General features: G+C 41.8%; 1 protein-coding gene across 1 annotated transcript in view; it reads right to left on the reverse strand.

Annotated features, from left to right (window-relative positions):
• Nucleotides 1-24814, reverse strand: part of LOC129696686 (collagen alpha-2(IX) chain-like) — a 64404-nt gene that overhangs the window by 31660 nt on the left and 7930 nt on the right. The window contains exons 2-5 of the mRNA XM_055634806.1: nt 14407-14515; nt 9499-9771; nt 5302-5425; nt 593-983 (exon numbers count right to left, since the gene is read on the reverse strand). Coding sequence (XP_055490781.1) covers nt 593-983; nt 5302-5425; nt 9499-9771; nt 14407-14515 — 897 coding nt within the window. The remainder of the gene's footprint in view (nt 1-592; nt 984-5301; nt 5426-9498; nt 9772-14406; nt 14516-24814) is intronic.

Below are 24814 nucleotides of genomic sequence, written 5' to 3' on the forward strand. Positions count from 1 at the left end.
CATGAACAAAGATGACAAAAACTGGTTTGGCTTAACACTCTGAATGACAAGCAGTGAACAGATTAACTTGCCAGCATTTCCCTTGGTAACTAACATATCTGTAGATGACTAATATGTTGTATAACCACAGAATAATCAAACAATTTCAGCCATTTGAACTAAATGAGTTACAAATAGTTAAATATTTTGCAACTTTACCTGTATATTATTGAAATATAAAGAGGGAATTTTACTAACATTACGTATCTGCTTTTTACCCATAAAGAATTGACTGCAACATCCCCCAATGCCTTTGAGCTGCCTTCTCATTTCCGCAAGAAGTAAAGAAAGTTAAACAAATTCCACTTCCTACAAATCCCCCCTGTCAAAACGTCCCAACACTGAAAAGTAAAAAGGTAATTAATTCAAGCATCATCAAGATATTAACTTTAGATTTAAAGCCCCCAGAACATGGGCAATTATTAATACGGTCCCACTTGCAGATATTGCAGATTCAAACAACAATAATTAAATTTGTTTTACTTATGCGAAGTTCTGTGGGATGAAGAATTAATGGCAGCAACTGGAATGTCATGGAATAATATGTGCTTACAGGAAGTGTTGCATCACTCTTCGCTTCTTTAACAATAGCAGTAACTCCATCCATGGCAATGGTGCCGTACAGTTGAATGGGAGCCGTGCCAACCTGCTGGCAATCAACAAATAAAGTCAACTGGGTCCTTGTGGCCCCAAATGAGAGCTTGTGCCAGGCCTGGTTAAACAGCTGGCCTACATTCTCAAAGGTGGTGATCTCTTCTCCCACTGCTGTTACGATGTAGACTTCAACAGCATTGGTCTCACCGTACAGACGAAGTCGGAACTGTTCAGTGCCATATCTATCCGTTATCTCCCACAGATTCCACACTATCCTGGGAGTGTTTTCTCTCATTCTAAAAGTTGTGACTATGGAGAACTCTTCAGGGAATCCAAATCGGTGCACAAGTCTGTAAGGATCACAAAAATATATATACATTTTTTTTAAAGCAGTGTAATTATGAGGAAACCTTTTAAAAATGAAGTGACATGGCTTTCATGCTTGACTCTAATTTTACTCATCATTTGTGTAATAATGTGCAGAGTGACAGGATACAAGTTTAACCAAAACAATGTCATGCCTGAAGAAGTGTTCCAAACTGAAACATCATCTGTCCATTTCCCTTCTCAAATGTTACCTGTCCCGCTGAGTTCCTTAACAGTTTGTTTTTTGCTCAGTAGAGTAGGAATTGGTCTTTCCACACAATTGTTAATCAAGTGTTGAAGAGTGGCCCTCACATTGTATCCTCTTCAGGGAAGATAATGAACATTAGGAAGGCGATATTGCAAGTGGCAGATAATGAGAACCTCTTTAACTCTATTTCCAGTACAGGCTCTATCTCAATGACTTTCAGTTATTGGCAAGGTAAACATACATCACCTTCAGGAGAAAAGAGGAACAATTGCAGGGATTGTCTGCCAAGGATTGTTTTTGCACAACACGGGCAAGTGAGATTATTTTATCTTGGCATCATGTTTGGCACATATACTGTGAGCTGAAGGATCTGTTCCTATGCTGTATTTTCTGTATTCTAACCTTACTGAAGTGAAGTGAACCCAAGAGGGTGCTTACATTCAGGTAATTATATAAAGAAAGCTGGTGTCTGCAGTGGCAGCATGAACATTATTGGATTGTTGTAAAAATCAATTTGCTTCACAGTTTTCTTAAGGGAAGGACATTTTTTGAATTTACCCTGTCTGGCTTGTAGGTGAATCCAGCCCCCGCAATGTGATTAATTATCAACTGTCTCCTCAGTTTGGGGATAATTTGGAAGAGACAATAGATGTTGGCATTGCCAAAGACATCTACAACTTATGAACAAATAAATAACAAAATAATTGATTTGGATTACATTCCGAAATCAAACATATTAAAACAAAATTAGACATCAAATTATCTCTGTATTCTTTGTTTCAACCCAGGATCATCAAGGGCAAAGGAGACAAAGGAGCAGACATCAGTGACTCCTTAGAGGCAGACCTTACACTCCTAGTCTGTGGCCAACTATGCCTTGGGTTCTGCCCTCAACATGCACCTATTGGGTTTTGCCACTATCTCTGCCACGCAGCTTGCTTGGATGGTAAGGGAATTCCCTCCAGTGTTATCCTCAGAGTCAGTCACGATGAAGGACTGGTACACTGCAGCAGGACCTGAACAAGTGATGGACTCATGAACCATATAACCATATAACCATATACCATATAACAATTACAGCACGGAAACAAGCCATCTCGACCCTTCTAGTCCATGCCGAACACATATTCTCCCCTAGTCCCATATACCTGCGCTCAGACCATAACCCTCCATTCCCTTCCCGTCCATATAACTATCCAATTTATTTTTAAATGATAAAAACGAACCTGCCTCCACCACCTTCACTGGAAGCTCATTCCACACAGCCACCACTCTCTGAGTAAAGAAATTCCCCCTCATGTTACCCCTAAACTTCAGTCCCTTAATTCTCAAGTCATGTCCCCTTGTTTGAATCTTCCCTACTCTCAGTGGGAAAAGCTTTTCCACGTCAACTCTGTCTATCCCTCTCATCATTTTAAAAAACCTCTACCAAGTCCCCCCTTAACCTTCTGCGCTCCAGAGAATAAAGCCCTAACTTGTTCAACCTTTCTCTGTAACTTAGTTGCTGAAACCCAGGCAACATTCTAGTAAATCTCCTCTGTACTCTCTCTATTTTGTTGACATCCTTCCTATAATTAGGCGACCAAAATTGTACACCATGAAGATAAGCTTTACTCATTGTAACACAAATCCAATTATTGTTTCCAAAGATATTGCTTGGTTATCAGCCAAAAGGTTTTGAAAGACTGCTTGGAGAAAATAAATGCAGCTTGAGACACCAGCTCAACAGGTGAAGTCAGCAGGATCTATCAAATTTAATAAAACTGTGCCTCTGCTGATCATTGGGTCGAATGACTGGTACATTGGGAACCTACAGATGGTCCTGCTCTTGCTGTGGGCAGGTTATAGAAACTGCTCAGTGATAGACAAATACCATCCAGCAGCTAAGAACAAGGTGGTGGAAGGGATGCCAATGGCTTGGAGTTAGGTATATTTCAAGTCAAGTCAAGTCAAGTTTATTTGTCACATACACATGCGAGATGTGCAGTGAAATGAAAGTGGCAATGCTCGCGGACTTTGTGCAAAAGACAGACAACAAAACAACCAAACAAAATTTAAAACACAATCATAACACACATATTCTTTTACATAATAAATAATAGAAGGAAAAACGTTCTGTAGAGTTAGTCCCTGGTGAGAAAGGCGTTTACAGTCCGAATTGCCTCTGGGAAGAAACTCCTTCTCAACCTCTCCGTTCTCACTGCATGGCAAATTACAATGTACGGAGGCGTTTTAACCTGACCGTAAACGGCCAGGAAAAGTCCGTTATGTGAGGGGTGGAAGAGGTCTCTCATGATTTCGTTTGCTCTGGAGTTGCAGCTCCTGTTGTGCCATAGTTCCTGCAGGGGGGTGAGTGAAGTTCCCATAGTGCGTTCGGCCGAACGCACTACTCTCTGCATAGGAACCTTCTTGTCCTTGGCAGAGCAATTCCCGAACCAGATGGTAATGTTCCCGGACAAGATGCTTTCCACCCAGTGCCGCCCTGCCCAGTAGAAGCACCCAGGATCCTCGGAGACACTCTGAATCTTTCCTCAATTTGCCTGAGGTGGATAATAGACCATAGCATGCCCAGTTGCCGAAAATTAGATACTCACCAGGTGCATGCTGTTATGTAGAGGGTGGTCTTTTTATTTGATAGTGGTGAGGATGTAACATAGGGTTTAGCAACAATTGTAGAATATATATCAGGCTGACCAAACCGTTTGCCGATTACATAATTTCAGGCTGCACTCCCGGCGCGTGTGATGACTATGTCATATCCTCAGAGATGTAGACTCCCAGATATTTAAAACAGTTATTTAACTCCCAGATATTTAAAACAATTTTTGCAGAGGATTGAGGCCAGGGAACAAGGGTGCAACGCCTTGATGTGTTGGGACATTGGGAGTAGGATCTGGGGTGCGGCTACATTGGAGGATCAGAAATTAGTGGGTATTGGGGGGAGTGGATTCTCAGTCTTCAATAAGGGACATGCAGTGCAGCGGAAGCAATCCAGGGTGTTCCAAAAAACATAGCATCATGGGAGTCACCAGCAACAGTCACAGCTAGCACAATTTTTGACTAAGTTACTCACTGCTGCAAAAGGATGATTAGGCAGTGAATATTATCACATTGCACGCCATTGATGTGGACATCACATTGCGAACTGGTCAGGTTAAATTGCAATGTACTGGATGTGAAACAATCTGGAAATGCTTTTTACCTCTTTTCACTACAGAATGAATACATTTTCAATTAAGTTATGCCAGGGGAAATTAAAAAAAACAGGACTATGTGATTGAATTTTAAGGACATTGTTCTTTCATTTATACGCGTGCAACATTCTGTGAACTTTGGAACATCACATGGTTATGAACAATGCTATGGAAAATTGAAGCTTTTTCCTCTCAATGCTGCCAGTCTCCAGTTCTTCCAGAATTAGTGTTCATCAGGGATATCTGACTCACATACTCTTTGCTGGAATAATAAAATGTTTCCCCTAAAGAAATTACAGATAATTAAACACTTAACACGTTTTGATGGAATCCAAACATTTTTATTAAAGCCACATAACTTCTTGGTTCAAATTCAGCTTCCAAGTGAATATGGAACTCATATCTTTGGCACTAACCTAATAATCCACGCCAATTTAATAAGGCCAGATGTTCTGAGAGAGAAATAAATTGATGCAATGGGGCCATAAAAATGAAGCTCAAATAGCAAGCAGTTTAATGTGATTCTTGGGATTTGGTGCAGGAATGGTTATTATCCCAGTGCAGGAGGCATCATTGTGTAAAATCTCTTACCATGTTATCCGTGTTGGGATGTCGACTGTACAATTCTCCATCTGTGTAAAGTACCATAACAGTAACTTTTGGAAGTGAAATGCTATGGATGTAATAGATCCATAGGAAAAACATCCACCAGTGTAAATTATTTTTTACATTTTAAAGAAGTAATGTGTACCGAAAATTAGATATTGGGAGGTGCATGGTGCATTGAATGTTATGTAGAGGGTGGTCTTTTTATTTGATAGTGGTGAGGATGAGAACATAGATTTTAGCAACAATTGTAGAATATATATCAGGCTGACCATTCCGTTTGACATTACATACCTAGTTTCTCTCCTAAACTGCACTCCCGGCTGCAAACGATAGGCCATTAAGCCAGTTTGTGGTCCTTCCACTACGTGGACTCCAGCTGTGGTTGTTACCCTTAATGCTTCCAACATGTTAATAACTGGAACACAGCAGAAGCATAATTAGCATTAGGCCTTTAGCTGTTTATCCACTCCATAAAGCGATACTCCAACCTAAGCATTGCCCATGGACAATTTCATCTCAGAAGGGTATCAGGCAGAAACTAGCCTAACGATACAGCATCAATGGAAAAGTGACACAAACATTCCCTCATATTTTTAGCATTCCCCCCCCCCAATAACGGTCTTTTATTTGCAACATCGCTTATTCCCTTTGAGGATGGCACCTTGTGATTGTTTTGGGTGCGGAAAGGACTAGAAATGTTTCACTTTTCCCATTTTCCCATTTGCAAATGCATTTTAATATTCCGGGGTATAGAAGCCTTGCCAACACTATTAGCTTGAACACACAGTCAATAATCTTCACTCTGCAGATGTTCGTGTTTTCCCCCCCCTTCAATAGGGGACAGTGGCTCCATCATATTTCCCCCGTCAGCATCTGCAAGTACATTTCATGCAGCTTTAGGCTGTAATAACCCACTGTGGCTATTACTGAAGGTTTTACTCCAGCAAACCGCTGAACATGCTCTCGGGCACTTCGTCGCGGGTAAGAGCAGCAACCTCTCTGCTGACACAAAAGCCCGTCCCCATGCGGGCATACTTTGGTCCTGGTCCTCAAAAAGGGTGAAGTTTGGCACTCGTCAAGATCTGGTTTAGAACAGAGCATACTGAAAGTTGTTGCTGTTCAAACCAGAACCTGCAAGAGTCCTAGCTGGCTCCAGCAACACAACCAGTCTCTTTCAGAAGACAGCAACACTCTGGAAAAAAGCACCAAAAAAGGTAAGGGAAATTTGTTCTTCTTACCTGTACTGGTTTTCAAGCCTGCGTTTTTCGGAGCTTCAAATCAACAATACAAATAATAAAACTAGGTTTGAAGATTCACAACCACGTAAAAAAAGCCCTTGAGATTCAGGCATTTGCTGTTCACTATTTGCCATCTGGTAATGCAGCTGCTTTAGTCAGTAGCGCCGAACGACTGCATCTAAAAATAGACACACTTGAGAAACTCCCGGGCCGTGTAGCTTAGAAGCAGTCTCTTTGGAGCAACTCTCACAGCTGTTCTGTGTGCACAAAGCCGTTGGGTCCTCTCCGGAGGTCCCCGCTAGGCTGCAGTGCTGCTGGTTGGCTAACATTTACAGAGGGCAGCTTAGTATTTGGCCTGCAAGGTAAGTGGAAAAATTTTGCAGTCTCTTACCTGCTTCTTTGCCTTTCAGGGACGTCGTACTTCTGAGAGATATGAGGCAGCGTCGTAAGCGGGATGGAGTCCCTCACGTGACTCCGAAGTTGAGATGGTGAATCTCTGGAACTCTCTGCCATAGAGGCCAGTTCATTGGCATATTTAAGAGGGAGTGATGTGGCCCTTGCTAAGGCTCAGAGGGTAGGGCCAGACGGGATGGCCTATCATCCGGTGCAGGCTTGAATTACTCTACCTGTTTCTATGTTTCTATGTTTCTATATGAAAAAATGATGAGTTGAGATCATACACCTATAAGGCAAGAACATCCTTAAATATTATGTGTTAGATATACATTAAACCCCTTGGTAAATCTGTCTCTATCTGTCTCTCTCACTCTTCCATGGACTTGTTCCTAAGTCATCTTTATCCAGTGATGAATAATAAGGGCCCTGGGCAGGATCTCAAAGGTCGTGAGCAAGGCTATGAACAATATAAATTTAGATGTGCCAGGAGTTGACACTTAACGATAAAATATGAATGGAGGATACAGTGCACTGGTTTTATTAAAATTAGTACATTGTGTAGTTTACAATGCCGAGTTGTCTGAGCCTATGCATTTCTGTTATAAAGAAATCCAACTGGGAAGTTAACACTGGTTAGTTTCATTCTCAGTGCATTTTTTGCGAATTTAATAACACAGTTACAATGTTATGACATACAAAAGCAATTTTGTTAAAATTGAAATTTACAAGAAATGTGGTTTTGATTTTAAAATTGCTCACTTTTTAACATTTTTGTGCAGTTATATCTCTCAATTTTCAATTTATTTTTGCATGGTCCACATATTTTTATGATGGATAATTGACATCATTAATAATTTAATTGATAAACATTAATTTTGTTTCTCTTTACACTGACCGGCCGAATATTTCCATAATTTTCAGTTTTTTGTGATTAACTCCTATAAATTCAAACACATCACACCACCAGGTGTGTTGAAACATGCACAAAAAGCTCTGATTTGAAAACAAAATGTTTGACTTGTGCAATTATTGTAGTCCTCCACAACACCACTGTAAAAGGCGTGTCAGAGTTCTCAGATCTCCAGCCATAACGCTTAATGTTTTGGTTACCAATCTCAATTCATGCATCTTCCATGTTTAAAAATTATCAGTAGCAGTGAAAATGTTGAGGAATCTGAAAATAATAGCAGTTGCATTTACACTCCAATGCAGGATAAATGGCCGAGAACAGTGAACATAGAACAACACCATACAGGATAGGCCCTTCTGCCCATCATGTCTGCACGGACCATAATAACAATCTAACTAATCTCACCTGCCTGCACATCCCTCTACTGTTCATGTGCCTGTCTAAGTACCTATATTTGCTATTGTATCTGCTTCTACTGCCTCCCCTGGCAGTTCGTCTCAGACGCTTAAAAAAAAAGTCCCACATCTCCTTTAAATGTTTCCACTCTCACCTTAAACCTCTACTATTTGACATTAGGAAGGCCAGGTGATTGGACACTGATGGCTCCAGCACAAAATGGGAAATAACGTGGATGAGGGTAGAAACATCGTAGTCACAGATCATTAGCAATGGTGAAGGGGTGAGTGATGGCAAACTTCACGTGGTCAACCCTGTTTGGACTAATGCAATCAATCCGACATGCACAAACAAATAGATCAAATAGAACAAGTTGTCCCACAACTTTAGATTGTGCAAGCCATACGCAAGAAGAAGAAGCAATGGTGAACATATTGAGGTATCTATGAAACAAACAAATCATTTTCTTTTATACTCATTTGCTCCAGTATATTGCACATTCATATTTGAAAACCATAGTTTTAGAAGATACAGGAATAAAGTAGAAGGTTGGGGGAAGGTTGATATCAGAAAAATATTATCGACTAAATCTTTTGGAAAAAATAGAAAGAAAATGAAAGTCTGGCAGATAATGAAGTGAAACTTACTTCAGAGTTGCACATTGTATATAGGGATTTGAATAACAGGTCAAACGTCAGCTGACTCCTCTGAAAATGGCAAAGTAATGGATAAAAGTGAAAGTGAAAGGGACAAAGGTAGTGAGAAAGATGCATATTATCTGAGGTGGATGTAAATGTTTTTGATGATGGATGATTAAAAGGAGGTCTGAGGATCAGACCTTTAGGAGACAAATCACCAAAGTTGCACCTAGCCCCGTTCTGTTTGTGTATAAACAATTTGGATGGGAAATTGCAGGCTAAAGGGCCTGTCCCACTTCCCCGAGATATTCACGAATTCTCCCGAGTTATTCATGAATTCTCCCGGGTTTTCAAACTCGCAGAATGTTCGTAAAGAGTCCGTAGGAGTCCGTAGGAGTCCGTGGATATATTGTAGCGGCTCGTTACGCCAGCCATAGGTACTTGGGGCATCAGGTAAGTCGGGACGTTTTTTACAGCCTGATGAAAAATGTCCACAAGTAAAAAAATAGCCCCGAGTACATGCGGCTGGCATAACGAGCCTCTACGATATATCCACGGACTCCGACGGACTCGTTACGAACATTCTGCCAGTTTGAAAACTCGGGAGAAATCGTGAATAACTCAGGAGAATTTGTGGATAACTCGGGAAAGTGGGACAGGCCCTTAACTCTTTGCAGGAACCAGAGGTTCATTGGAACATATAGGATTGTGGCGATGGGTTGAGCCTCGGTATAATAGCCAGCTTCCCAGACTGGAAGCAACTATATTGCCACATCCAATGTTCCCTGGGATATGTGTACGGACTTCTGGCTATGAGATGAGTAAACTGCTCTGACAGGGATGGAAAGGTTTCTAGGGGTGGGGGCTGAAGGGTGGTGAACAATTTGTAGTAGGAGATAAAAAGTATTACCTCCACCTGTCATCATTTGCACACCTCCCATGGGGGAGCCACTTCCTTCTTGGTCTGGACCTCCAGACGTTATGGCAGATGGGTCAGGAACTGAAATTTCAGGAAACAGTCTGAGTGAGGTGTTAATGATATTGGAAATGTTGGTTGTGGCCATGTGCAGATCACCAGACATTTCATCCTCGGTGGAAGTACTTCCCGATCCTCTTCTCTCTGACGACTGTCTGTACAAATCTTTAGCAGCAGACCCTTCCAAGGCATGTGGGCCACCATCTCCTAGAAGAAAGAGAGAAGATTGAACAATACAACACAGGAACAGACCGCTCGGCCCACAACGTGTGTGCCAAACATTGTGTTAAATTAAACTGCCCACATCTGCCTACATGTGATCCATCTGCTGACAACATTCTACCGCTGCACCACAGAGAGCATATTAACGTATGGTATCTCTGTGTGGTATCTCAACTGCACGGAGGCAGAGAGGAGAGCTCTTCAGCGCGTCGTTCACAGAGCGCAGAGGATTAATGGGACACCGCTACCAGCCTTGGAGGGCATCTACCACACACGGTGCCTCAGGAAGGCCGTCAGCATCCATAAAGACTCCTCACACCCTTGTAATGGACTGTTCGAACTACTTCCCTCCGGCAGACGTTACAAGGCCTTCTACGCCCGAACCTCCAGACTCAGGAACAGCTTCATTCCCAGAGCTATAGCGGCTCTGAACCGGCCCTGCTGAGTTCCCCCCCCCCCTGGACTGTCTCCCTCGGATAGTCACGTCGCACAGACACATCTGCACTTTAGTCTGTTTGAACTGTTTTGACTATTTTAATGTTCTTTTTACAATCCACGTTCTCGGGATATCTAAATCTAAATGTTATTAGTTATTTATGTTATGACATCGGATGGAAGCTGCATACCAAATCTCGTTGCGCTTATGTGCAATGACAATAAAAGATATTATTATTATTATTATCCATATCCTTCCATTCCCAACCTATACATGTGTCTATCTAAAAGCTTAAATGCCATCCAGTATTGCTTCAACCACCATCCCTCATTAAAACAGTAGATAACTTCAGCAGCAACCTTTGGTAATCTTGAATTTTGGATTTGTACCAAATATTCTATTTATGTCAGGATACACCCAAGAATCAGCCAAGTGGGGACGCTGAGACCTTTTCAACATCTCCCAATGCTTTACATCTCTGGTGCATGATGATGCTTAATTGCATTGTGCAGCTTTGCATATACTTGATCCAATGTCCATATTCACTTATGACAGAATCCATTTGGCCCATTATGTCTATGACAACCCTCTGAACATCCCCATACACCCTCCTATTTTCTTGTAACCTATTCTCTATCACATGTCCAACAGCTCTCTACACACACAAGCAATGGCTAATTTCATAGCAGAGCACCCAAGGAAAACCCACACAGTCAAGAAAAAGCATACAAGCTCCACACAGACAGCACTGGAGAACAGAATGGAAAGTGGGTCACTGATGGTGTGAGGCAGCAGCATTAACTGTTGCATCACTGCCCAGCCCATTCCAGGCGATAGCACCGGGGATGTGGTTCCAAGAGGAGTAGAACAGGTGAAGCTTTGCTGCTGGTATTTGTACGGTAACACTTTGATTGTGGATGTGAAGTAATAGTGGAACTAGTATTTCCATTGGCTCCAGTGCTGTTGGACCTAATAACCATATAACCATATAACAATTACAGCACGGAAACAGGCCATCTCGGCCCTACAAGTCCGTTGCGACACAACTTTTTTTCCCTTAGTCCCACCTGCCTGCACTCATACCATAACCCTCCATTCCCTTCTCATCCATATGCCTATCCAATTTATTTTTAAATGATACCAACGAACCTGCCTCCACCACTTCCACTGGAAGCTCATTCCACACCGCTACCACTCTCTGAGTAAAGAAGTTCCCCCTCATGCTACCCCTAAACTTCTGTCCCTTAATTCTGAAGTCATGTCCTCTTGTTTGAATCTTCCCTATTCTCAAAGGGAAAAGCTTGTCCACATCAACTCTGTCTATCCCTCTCATCATTTTGAAGACCTCTATCAAGTCCCCTCTTAACCTTCCGCGCTCCAGAGAATAAAGACCTAACTTATTCAACCTATCTCTGTAACTTAGTTGTTGAAACCCAGGCAACAGTCTAGTAAATCTCCTCTGTACTTTCTCTATTTTGTTGACATCCTTCCTATAATTGGGCAACCAAAATTGTACACCATACTCCAGATTTGGTCTCACCAATGCCTTGTACAATTTTAACATTACATCCCAGCTTCTATACTCAATGCTCTGATTTATAAAGGCTAGCATACCAAAAGCTTTCTTTACCACCCTATCTATATGAGATTCCACCTTCAAGGAACTATGCACGGTTATTCCCAGATCCCTCTGTTCAACTGTATTCTTCAATTCCCTACCATTTACCATGTACGTCCTATTTTGATTTGTCCTCACATTTATCAGCATTAAACTCCATCTGCCATCTTTCAGCCCATTTTTCCAAATGGCCTAAATCACTCTGTAGACTTTGGAAATCCTCTTCATTATCCACAACACCCCCTATCTTGGTATCATCTGCATACTTACTAATCCAATTTACCACACCTTCATCCAGATCATTAATGTACATGACAAACAACAAAGGACCCAACACAGATCCCTGAGGCACCCCACTAGTCACCTGCCTCCAACCCGATAAACAGCCATCCACCATTACCCTCTGGCTTCTCCCATTCAGCCACTGTTGAATCCATCTTGCTATTCCTGCATTTATACCCAACAGTTGAACCTTCCTAACCAACCTTCCATGAGGAACCTTGTCAAAGGCCTTACTAAAGTCCATAAAGACAACATCCACTGCTTTACCCTCGTCAATTTCCCTAGTAACCTCTTCAAAAAATTCAAGATTAGTCAAACATGACCTTCCAGGCACAAATCCATGTTGACTGTTCCTAATCAGACCCTGTTTATCCAGATGCTTATATATATTATCTCTAAGTATCTTTTCAATTAATTTGCCCACCACTGACGTCAAACTAACAGGTCTATAATTGCTAGGTTTACTCTTATAACCTCATAGTATCCATAGCTACTCTACTAGTTTCCCTTACCTCACATAATTCAATATCCTTCTCCTTGGTGAATACCGAAGAAAAAATATTGTTCAATATCTCCCCATCTCTTTTGGCTCTGCAGATAGCTGTCCACTCTGTCTCTCCAATGGACCAATTTTATCCCTCGTTATCCTTTTGCTATTAATATAGCTGTAGAAACCCTTTGGATTTACTTTCACCTTACTTGCCAAAGCAACCTTATACCTTCTTTTAGCTTTTCTAATTTCTTTCTTAAGATTCTTTTTACATTCCTTACACTCCTCAAGCACCTCACTTACTTCATGCTGCCTATAATTATTGTAGATCTCCCTCTTTTTCCGAACAAGATGTCCAATTTCCCTTGAAAACCAGGGCTCTTTCCAATTTTTACTGTTTCCTTTCAACTGAACAGGAACATAAAGATTCTGTACTCTTAAAATTTCCCCTTTAAATGTCCTCCATTTCTCTTCTACATCTTTCCTATAAAACAAAATGTCCCAGTTCACTCCTTTTAAATCCTCCTTTTAAATCTAGTTTGGTTGACATGTAGGTCTGAAATCTCCACCCAATCTCTCTGCTGTTGTATAAGGGAGGTTCTGGTGCTGAGTAGGCAAATATTGAATCCGTTTTGGAGCAAGATATACTCTGTCCCTCTCCAATACCTGCTTAACAGGACTGCAACACTTCATCACTGAACAGCTGTGGGCATTTGTGACCGGGATATTTTTAGGCCATTTAAGGATGTCAAACCCTCTGCCAATGCTACCCGTCATTTGCAACTTAATTGAACTTTATTACCTCAATCTTTTTTTAAATCATAACATTTAATGGAGCAATAGTCATCTAGAACTAAATAAAATAAAAACAAATGCACCCTTTGAAATTCAGGGAGCAAAGATTGAAAACTAATTGTGTGCTTGTCCTTGAGGATTTTGTCATTTTAAAATGCAAGATATTTAACACCCAGTTACATCAACACTACAATTTGATGATGCGCACTGCTGGAACCTTGAATTATTCTCAGTCCTTAATCAACTTTGTCCATCTGGAAATTTTATATAAATCATATATTTCTGCAGAAAGTGTACACGGTCAGGAATTTTCATTTCATTAGAAGGAGATACAGTACACATTTCCACACTTCCTGGTCATCAAGTAACTATCCGCAACAAACTGCTGCTACAAGGAAAAACACAAGTTTGGCCTTCCAACCCGACCTCTCTAAATAATTTTGATTTTGAGAATATTGCATTCTGTTGTCTACCAGAAATTATTAACAGTATAATAAGCTGTGCAAATTGCACACAGTTTAGGCAAAAACTCAGATTAATATCACAACCAGGAAAACATTATGAATATTGGCAGCTATGGATGAACAAAGTGCATATCAACAATTCCCATTTAAAAAGGACGTTAAAGGATCAAAAATGTAACAAAATGCTTCACCAGGGTGTTATCCAACAAAAATTTAACCAAATATTTAACATCCACTGAGTATATTGTAGTAACGTAAAAATTGATTAACTGTTCCATACTTGAAATAACAACAATGGATTATCAAATGTTAATTATTGGAAATGGATCATAATACTTGCATTCATTATTTATACTTCGTTTGCTTTAGAAAAAGATCAGATGGTAAACATTAAATGGATGTAAAACTACAATACTTCTACAGAAATGTAGCCAAAATCAGGAAACAAACAAGCAGAAGCCCAGCACATGCAAGATAGTGGAGGAAGCAGCCACAGCTCAGATAACAGTAAACTGGTTGCACAGATCTTACTCACCAGAAACAGAGCCTGAATATTCTTGACAATAAACGTCAAGTAAATGCTGAGAAATTAGAAAATAAATAACCAGCCACAGTGCACGGTTTTTCCAAGACATGAAGAAAATCTGTAAGTTTGGATTAAAAATAATGATAAATTAATGACTATGCAATGAGGGAAGTTATTTGAGATATTCATTTAGAAATCACATTTATGCTAAAAAGTGAATAACCAAGAAATAGTGCAAGCTTTGCCTTTCACATTCAAAATAAGATATAGTGTGAAGAAGAAATTTGGTACATCTCTGAATAATAAAAATAAATGTTTACAGATATACTGTAGAAAGTATTCTCACTAGTTGCATCATGGCCTGGTATGGCAATTCCAATGCACTGGAATGCAAGAGGCTTCAGAGGCTGGTGGACTCAGCCCAGTCCATCCTGGTCACAGATCTCCCCTCCAACGAAAGCATCTACATGAGGCGTCTATCATTAAGGATCCCCACCATCTGGGCAATGCCCACTTCTCACATCGGGCAGGAGATACACATGCCTGAAATCCCACACCAGCAGGTTCAGAAACACCTGCTTTTCTATAACTATTAGGTTCTTGAACCAACCTATGCGACCCTAATCCTACTGAAAAAAAGAATGCTATAGTCCGCCTCTTGCACTACCATGGATTTAATATTTTTCTAATTATGTTTTTGCACTAATGTCTTCTTTTGTGCAGTTTTTAAAATGTTGGAAATGTTATGTAATTTATGTATAATTTGTTTATAATGTTTTTTGTCCAAGTTAACGTGTCTCTGATACAGCAGCAGGCATGATTTTTCTCTTATACCATTAATTGACCTCAGTTTAGTTAATGAACTTAGCAAGGGCTTAGTTTAGAGATACAGCGTGGAAACAGGCCCTTTGGCCCACTGAGTCCACACCGACCAGCGATTCCCGCACATTAACACTATCCTACACACACTAGGGACAATTTACACTTACACCAAGCCAATTAACCTACACACCTGTACGTCTTTGGAGTGTGGGAGGAAACCGACGATCTCGGAGAAAACCCACGCGGTCACGGGGAGAACGTACAAACTCCATACAGACAGCACCCGTAGTCGGGATCGATCCCCGCTCTCCAGTGCTGATAGAGCTGTAAGGCAGCAACTCTACCGCTGCGCCACCGTGTCCACCCACAATCCGGTTACCATTATCCATTCTCTGTTTGGCCACCAATTCAAACAACCATGAAAGAAGTGTCTTGTTTAGCAAATTTAGTGTCAGAATAATATTGCATGAAACAGGTCCTTCGGCCCAACTGTTCCATGTCAGCCAAGATGTCCATCTGCTCTAGTTCAGTTTGGCCCTACTTGACCCATCTAAATCTTTCCTATCCATATACCTTCTCAAGGGGCTTTTAAATGCCATTATTGTAGCATCATCAATCACTTCCACTGGGAGCTTGTTACATATATATTAACTTCTGTAAAAGCTTGCCCTTCAGGTTCCTATTAAACCTTTTTTAACTCACCTTAAAGCTATTCCATCTAACTCTTGATTCCCCGTTGGGGAAAAGACTGCATTCACCCTATATGAGCCCTTCATAATTTTGTACACCTCTGTAACATCATCCCATAATCTCTTAAATTCCCACAGAATAAATTCCTAACCTTCCCAACCTCTCCCAATACTTCACGTACTGAAATCCCATAAATCCTTTCTACACTCTTTCCAGCTTAATAGCATCTTTGTTACAGCTGGTGACCAAAACGAACAGGATACTCCAAGTGTAACCTCGCCAAGTTCTTATTTAACTGTGACATAATGTCCTAACTTCTATGGCCAGTGCCGTTATTGACACAGATTAGTGTGCCAAAAGTCTTTATCACAACCCTGTCCATCTGTGATGCCAGTTTCAGGGAGCTATGTACTTCTGTTCTACAACACTTCACAGGGCCCTACCATTCGCTGTGAAGATCATATCCCTGGTTTGACTTTGAATTCAACATCTTGCACTTATCTGAATTAAACTCTATTTGCCATTCCTCAGCCCACTTACCCAGCTGATCCACTGTGATTCTTGATAATCTTCTTCACTATCGTGGATATCACCTATTTTAGTGTCACCTGCAAATTTATTAACCATGTCTTGTAAATTCTCATCCAAATCATTGCTATAGATGGAAAAAAAAAGGGTCCACATCACTTGTCATGAGATTCCAGTCTGAAAAACATCTTCCACCATTATACTCTGCTTCCTACTGTCAAACTAATTATGTAGCCAATTAGATTGCACTCCCTGGATCCCATGTGATCCAACTGTTCAGTGACACTTCCATGCAGAACCTTATCAAATGCTTTGCTGAAGTCCATCTTGTTATTTAGAAACATAGAAACATAGAAATTAGGTGCAGGAGTAGGCCATTCGGCCCTTCGAGCCTGCACCGCCATTCAATATGATCATGGCTGATCATCCAACTCAGTATCCCGTACCTGCCTTCTCTCCATACCCCCTGATCCCTTTAGTCACAAGGGCCACATCTAACTCCCTCTTAAATATAGCCAATGAACTGGCCTCAACTACCCTCTGTGGCAGAGAGTTCCGGAGATTCACCACTCTCTGTGTGAAAAAAGTTCTTCTCATCTCGGTTTTAAAGGATTTCCCCCTTATCCTTAAGCTGTGACCCCTTGTCCTGGACTTCCCTAACATCGGGAACAATCTTCCTGCATCTAGCCTGTCCAACCCCTTAAGAATTTTGTAAGTTTCTATAAGATCCCCTCTCAATCTCCTAAATTCTAGAGCGTATAAACCAAGTCTATCCAGTCTTTCTTCATAAGACAGTCCTGACATCCCAGGAATCAGTCTGGTGAACCGTCTCTGCACTCCCTCTATGGCAATAATGTCCTTCCTCAGATTTGGAGACCAAAACTGTACGCAATACTCCAGGTGTGGTCTCACCAAGACCCTGTACAACTGCAGTAGAACCTCCCTGCTCCTAAACTCAAATCCTTTTGCAATGAAAGCTAACATACCATTCGCTTTCTTTACTGCCTGCTGCACCCGCATGCCTACATTCAATGACTGGTGTACCATGACACCCAGGTCTCACTGCATCTCCCCCTTTCCCAATTGGCCACCATTTAGATAATAGTCTGCTTTCCTGTTTTTGCCACCAAAATGGATAACCTCACATTTATCCACATTATACTGCATCTGCCAAACATTTGCCCACTCACCCAGCCTATCCAAGTCACCTTGCAGTCTCCTAGCATCCTCCTCACAGCTAACACTGCCCCCCAGCTTAGTGTCATCCGCAAACTTGGAGATATTGCCTTCAATTCCCTCATCCAGATCATTAATATATATTGTAAATAGCTGGGGTCCCAGCACTGAGCCTTGCGGTACCCCACTAGTCACTGCCTGCCATTGTGAAAAGGACCCGTTTACTCCTACTCTTTGCTTCCTGTTTGCCAGCCAGTTCTCTATCCACATCAATACTGAAGCCCAAATGCCGTGTGCTTTAAGTTTGTATACTAATCTCTTATGTGGGACCTTGTCGAAAGCCTTCTGGAAGTCCAGATACACCACATCCACTGGTTCTCCCCTATCCACGCTACTAGTTACATCCTCGAAAAATTCTATAAGATTCGTCAGACATGATTTACCTTTCGTAAATCCATGCTGACTTTGTCCAATGATTTCACCACTTTCCAAATGTGCTGCTATCCCATCTTTAATAACTGACTCTAGCAGTTTCCCCACTATCGATGTTAGACTAACTGTTCTGTAATTCCCCATTTTCTCTCTCCCTCCCTTCTTAAAAAGTGGGGTTATGCTTGCTACCCGCCAATCTTCAGGAACTACTCCAGAATCTAAAGAGTTTTGAAAGATTATTACTAATGCATCCACTATTTCTGGAGCTACTTCCTTAAGTACTCTGGGATGCAGCCTATCTGGCCCTGGGGATTTATCGGCCTTTAATCCATTCAATTTACCCAACACCACTTCCCGGCTAACCTGGATTTCACTCAATTCCTCCAACTCCTTTGACCCGCGGTCCCCTGCTATTTCTGGCAAATTATTTATGTCTTCCTTAGTGAAGACGGAACCAAAGTAGTTATTCAATTGGTTCGCCATATCCTTGTTCCCCATGATCAACTCACCTGTTTCTGACTGCAAGGGACCTACATTTGTTTTAACTAATCTCTTTCTTTTCACATATCTATAAAAACTTTTGCAGTCAGTTTTTATGTTCCCTGCCAGTTTTCTTTCATAATCTATTTTTCCTTTCCTAATTAAGCCCTTTGTCCTCCTCTGCTGGTCTTTGAATTTCTCCCAGTCCTCCGGTATGCTGCTTTTTCTGGCTAATTTGTACGCATCATCCTTCGCTTTGATACTATCCCTGATTTCCCTTGTTATCCATGGATGTACTACCTTCCCTGATATATTCTTTTGCCAAACTGGGATGAACAATTTTTGTAGTTCATCCATGCAGTCTTTAAATGTCTTCCATTGCATATCCACCGTCAACCCTTTTAGAATTAATTGCCAGTCAATCTTGGCCAATTCACATCTCATACCCTCAAAGTTACCTTTCTTTAAGTTCAGAACCATTGTTTCTGAATTAACAATGTCACTCTCCATCCTAATGAAGAACTCAACCATATTATGGTCACTCTTGCCCAAGGGGGCACGTACAACAAGATTGCTAACTAACCCTTCCTCATTACTCAATACCCAGTCTAAAATAGCCAGCTCTCTCGTTGGTTCATCTACATGTTGATTTAGATAACTATCCCGCATACATTCCAAGAAATCCTCTTCCTCAGCACCCCTGCCAATTTGATTCACCCAATCTATATGTAGATTGAAGTCACCCATTATAACCGTTTTGCCTTTGTCGCACGCATTTCTAATTTCCTGTTTGATACCATCTCCAACTTCACTACTACTGTTAGGTGGCCTGTACACAACACCCACCAGCGTTTTCTGCCCCTTAGTGTTTCGCAGCTCTACCCATACCGATTCCACATCCTCCAAACTAATGTCCTTCCTTTCCATTGCATTAATCCCCTCTCTAATCAGTAACGCTACCCCACCTCCTTTTCCTTTCTGTCTATCCCTCCTGAATATTGAATATCCCTGGACGTTCAGCTCCCAGCCTTGGTCACCCTGGAGCCATGTCTTCGTGATCCCAACTATATCATAGTCATTAATAGCTATCTGCACATTCAACTAATCAACCTTATTACGAATGCTCCTTGCATTGAGACATAAAGCCTTCAGGCTTGTTTTTACAACACTCTTACCCCTTATACAATTATGTTGAAAAGTGGCCCTTTTTGATTTTTGCCCTGGTTTTGTCTGCCTGCCACTTTTACTTTTCACCTTGCTACCTATTTCTTCTACCCTCATTTTACACCCCTCGGTCTCTACGCTCACACATTTAAGAAACCCTTTCCCTTTAACTCCATCCTCCACTATCCCATTCGACACCCCACCCCCCTTATTCAGTTTAAAGCCACCCGTGTAGCAGTGGCAAACCTGCCTGCCAGAATGCTGGTCGCACACCTGTTAAGATGCAATCCGTCCCTTTTGTACATTTCCCCCTTACCCCAAAACAGATCCCAGTGATCTAAGAATCTAAATCCCTGCCCCGTGCACCAGTTCCTCAGCCACACGTTCAGGTCCCGTATCTCCCTGTTCCTGCTCTCGCCAGCACGGGGAACTGGAAGCAAACCGGAGATAACAACCCTGGAGGTCCTGCTTTTCAACATTTTTCCGAGCTCTCTAAAGTCACGCTGCAGAATATTCATCCCCTTTTTTCCGACATCGTTTGTGCCGACATGCACTACCACTTCCGGATGTTCACCTTCGCCCTTGAGGATTTTCTGCACTCTGTCCATGACATCCTGGATCCTGGCACCGGGAAGGCAGCACACCATCCTCGCATCCCGTCTGTTGCCGCAGAAACCCCTGTCCATACCTCTCACGATGGAGTCTCCCACTACAATGGCCTTGCCTGCCTTAGGCCTTTTTGGTTTTGGCTCAACAGCCCTATTCGCATCGCAAGCCAGTCCGCCAATCACGTCTTCTGTCCCAACAGCTTCTAAGCGGATGAACCCGTTTACAAGAGGTACACCACCCAGGGACATTGGCATTCCATGCTTCCCTCCCTTTCTCACTGTCTCCCACCTTCTCTCTTCCAGTACCTTAGGTGTAACAATCGTACTGTAGGACTTGTCGAGGAACGACTCCGTTTCTCGTACGAACCAGAGGTCATCCACTTGCTTCTCCGTTCCCCAACACGGCCCTTCAGGAGCTCTACCTGGATGCATTTTTCGCATTTGTAGCAGCCAGAGGCACCAGTGGTGTCCTTGACCTCCCACATACTGCAAGCATCGCACTGCCATTTATGTTGCATGGCAGAATCTAAGGTTAGAGATTGTACTCTTTTCCTTCAAGAGCTAAATAAATTATATGGCCAATCCCAGACAAATCAGGGCAATGATCACAAGGAAAGCTGCTCACTATGGTTTCTCTGCTATAGACAGTCCCGTTCCCAATGCTCCCAAGTATTGGTTCCAGAGAATCTTGGTATCCTGAAACCGCGATCCCATGTGATTGGTTGAGCAGCCAATCTCAATGGAAAAATTCACAGATTGTAAAACAGCAAGTAAAAAAATGTTTAAGAAACTTTTTTTAAATTCAATGGGAATATGGGATAAGACTGGGATGTACATGGGATTGAGGTAGATTATCACCCACACACACACACACACACACGCACACGCACACGCACACAAATGGAGACACAAGAGACATCAGACGCTGGAATGTTGAGGAAAAACCTTATGGTAGAACTCAGGAAGTTGAGCAGTATTTGTGTGTGGAAAGAAATGGTCGCCATTTCGGGTTGAAACCCAACATCAGGAATGACCAAGTAATTAATTCAAAAAAATCACAATTCCTTTCCACTCAGAGATGCGGAGTTCCTCCTCCAGATCTTTTGTTGCAAGATAAAATAGATCTTTCTAGCATCGAAGTGGTTCCTAAACTAACTTACATCAGGTAGCAAGCCGTCACATATTACAGCAAAAGCATAGTGTAAAGATGGGATAATCCCACCAGGTACTGATTTCTGAAGATTATGCTGAAGAAGATAACAAAACTGTCCTGAGCAGGGCCTCATCAAGCACCTAGAGACACCCTTGCATTGCAAGGATGCACCCAGGGATTTGCTGGAAGAAATAACATGCTCCCATTGCATCAACATGTGCTTCTGTGAGTTGCCTGGAACAGGAGAATCTGCCCCATGATAGAGAGTCTAGACAAAGAGGCATAACTACTAGATACCAAATTTAACTCATTATCAACTATTCCTAATTTTGCTACAGAACCTTCAGGATTCTTTAATGTATGCATTTTCATTGCAAGTCATGTGAAAGCATACGTTTACTTGTAGGTATGTTACAAAACCTACCTGAATCGTCATTGGGAATCTGCCCTCAGCCATGTCGGCGATTTTGGCGCTGTTTGGAGGGGGCGGGGTTTAAAACGCGATTTTTACTAGGCTGTACTAATCGCACATGTTCAGCCTAGTAAATCATTAACGAAAAATCGCTGCAAGACCCGGTCGCAAAAGGTATTATTAGTTTTATAGGCCTCGATAATATAGTTATAATAGTTTTAAAATTACTCTCTGATTTCGCAACCTCTCGCAGCCCCAGGGTTTTATAAAGCAAACAATTAAAGGTATGTACCTTATTTTTACATTAAATTGGGCATATATATAACCCTGAATATCAAGTTATCTATAACGAATAGTTCATTTTGGGCTTTTTATATCCCGCAGTATTTTTCTCGGCATTTGAGGGCACTAATCCAGCGCTATGTCAACGTTCTAAACCAGCGCGTTCCACATGAACCCACTAGAAAGCCGATTTAAATGGGCATTTATTTACAGCAATTGAACACTAAATTCCTTCCATTTGGCCTATAAATTAATGTAAATTAGATATAAAAATCATGTTATATTGTGAATTATTTGTGAATAATCGTTGGACACTTAGGCTATTTAAAAATGTTAATCTTTCCTTAAGAAATGGGCGTTTGACTATCCAAGATCACAGCTTTTTTGTAATGTCCATTGAAAATCAATAGGGAACAAGATGCTAATTTCCGAGTATGAAAATGGTCATAACTTTTTTAATACTTGAGATATGAAAGTGAATTTGGTGTCAAATTAAACTTATTGTTATGCTTTATCTGATGGGATAAATTGCAGACTTGATTTTTTAAATCTCAAAATTTTGTAACATTGCTATTACTTGCAAAGTCTCTGAATTGGCTGCTGATGCTATTTCCATACTCTTTCTACTCAAATAACTGATCTCTTGATGCCTCCTGACCATGTAAGGCGAGGACTTTAGTAAAATTCCTAATACGGTAATTCTAGCATCTGTGCTTATTTTGCACATGGATGTTATGAAAATAATGACATAATCTGATAAGTGACCCGTGTGAGGAGTAATGCTCTCTTTACTTTCTCAGCTTCAGAAATGCCCTCCATCCTACATCAACACAAACTGTACATTTGACCTCCCAGGTGGCCAGTGCCCTTGGGCTTTCTAGATTCAACATTCCTAGTGCATTGGTGCATACTCATCGCAAATGTTGAAAAATACTTTACATGGGCCTGTTACAGCCAGCAATTAGAGACTGCTTTCATCCATGCTGCATTCCAATAGTGCCTAAGGTGAAAAAAATCTATCATCCAGACTCTGAACCCTTTCACAAATCATTAACATTTACCATTCATTACTGAGTTCAGAACCAGAAAAGTGGGGGAATTCGAAAACCGTTTTTTTGGGTCTCAATATTAAATGTAGGAATAATAAAGCTGTTTATGCGAGTAATTTAGTGACTCATCTTAAAGTGATAATAATCAGCATAGTTTTAAAAACAAGGCATTTGACTGGTGATCACTTCTATATCACTGTTTAATAGAAAAAACTCTTCCAGATAAATATATGTCAGCAAATCATTCACAACTCTGTAACTTCACTAAACTGGTGTGACACATTGCAGAATGATTTTAAAAAAACTGATTTGTTGATTTTATGCATCTACAATTTGATTTTCATGTTTCCCACACAAGCTCCAATGGAGGAGCACATTTTGAGCATCAACCAATTGGCCCAGATCATGACAGAACTAAGCAGAACCTCCAGATTATTGTAAACTACAAAACAACATGGATCAAAACGTACTTAAATCACCATCCTGGGTTTAATTAACTGTTCTCAGCCAAGTCTTGAACAATGAGTTAATATTGTGACAGAAACAAGGCATTAGGTGCAAGCCCTTTCTAGCATTCATCGAAACACAGAAATGTACACCAAAGAAATCGGCCCTATTAACCCACCTTATCAAAGGTATCAAAGGTATCAAAGGTATTTTATTAGTCACATTCACACACACCCAGGTGTAGTGAAGTGAAATGCTTTTTGCCATTTTACAGCGCACAAAACAAAATACAGATGTAACACCAATAAAAGTCTTAAACACATAAAACATCCCCCCACAATGGTTCCCACCATGAGGGAAGGCACAAAGTCCAGTCCCCAACCCCAATTCACCCATAGTTGGGCCCATTGAGGCCTCCACAGTTGCCTCTACGGAGGCCCGATGTTCCAGGCCGTTCTCGCCGGGTGATGTTGCTCTGGCGTCGGGAGAGTCCTCCCAGCGGCCTGGGAACCCTGGAACAGCCGCTTCCACACTGGAGGCCGTGGCTTCTGAAGCCAACAAGGCCGCGCCGGTTGGAGCTCCATAACTGGTGATCTCATCTAGAGATTCAAGGCTCCCGGTGTAAAGTTCAGCGCCGCCGCCCGCAGCTGGTCGCTCCACAGTCCCGCAGCTCCGCGATGTTTTACCCAGCGGTCTCAGCTCACCGGAGCTCCAGCGCGGCGACCCAGGCAAGGTATCGTCCACTCCGCGATAGCGCTCCAGCGCTGTGCCGCCGCCGAAGCCGAGGTTCTGGGCGGTCCGACAGGAAACGCCGCTCCAGGCCCGCTGGTAGGCCGCGGGGATGGGTCGAAGGTGCAGCCCGGAGAAAAGCTGCCTCTCCGACCAGGTAGGGACCTAGAAAGGTAGTTTCCCCCTCCCCACCCCCACCCCCCACATAAAAAAAAGTCTAGACCTCCAAACAAAACACTTAACTAACTAAAATAAAAAATAAAAAGATGAAGAGACAGACAGCTGCTGGCTGGGCAGCCATGCACAGGACAGCGCCCCATGATGCTTATCTATATTCACCATGGTCACCATGATGCTTATCTATGCTAACCTTATCTGCCTGCATTAGGCCCATATCCTTCTCTGATTTTCCAAGTACCTGTTCAAATGCCTCTTAAACATTGTA

Source organism: Leucoraja erinacea, chromosome 4 (assembly GCF_028641065.1).
Source record: "Leucoraja erinacea ecotype New England chromosome 4, Leri_hhj_1, whole genome shotgun sequence".
NCBI lineage: Eukaryota > Metazoa > Chordata > Chondrichthyes > Rajiformes > Rajidae > Leucoraja > Leucoraja erinaceus.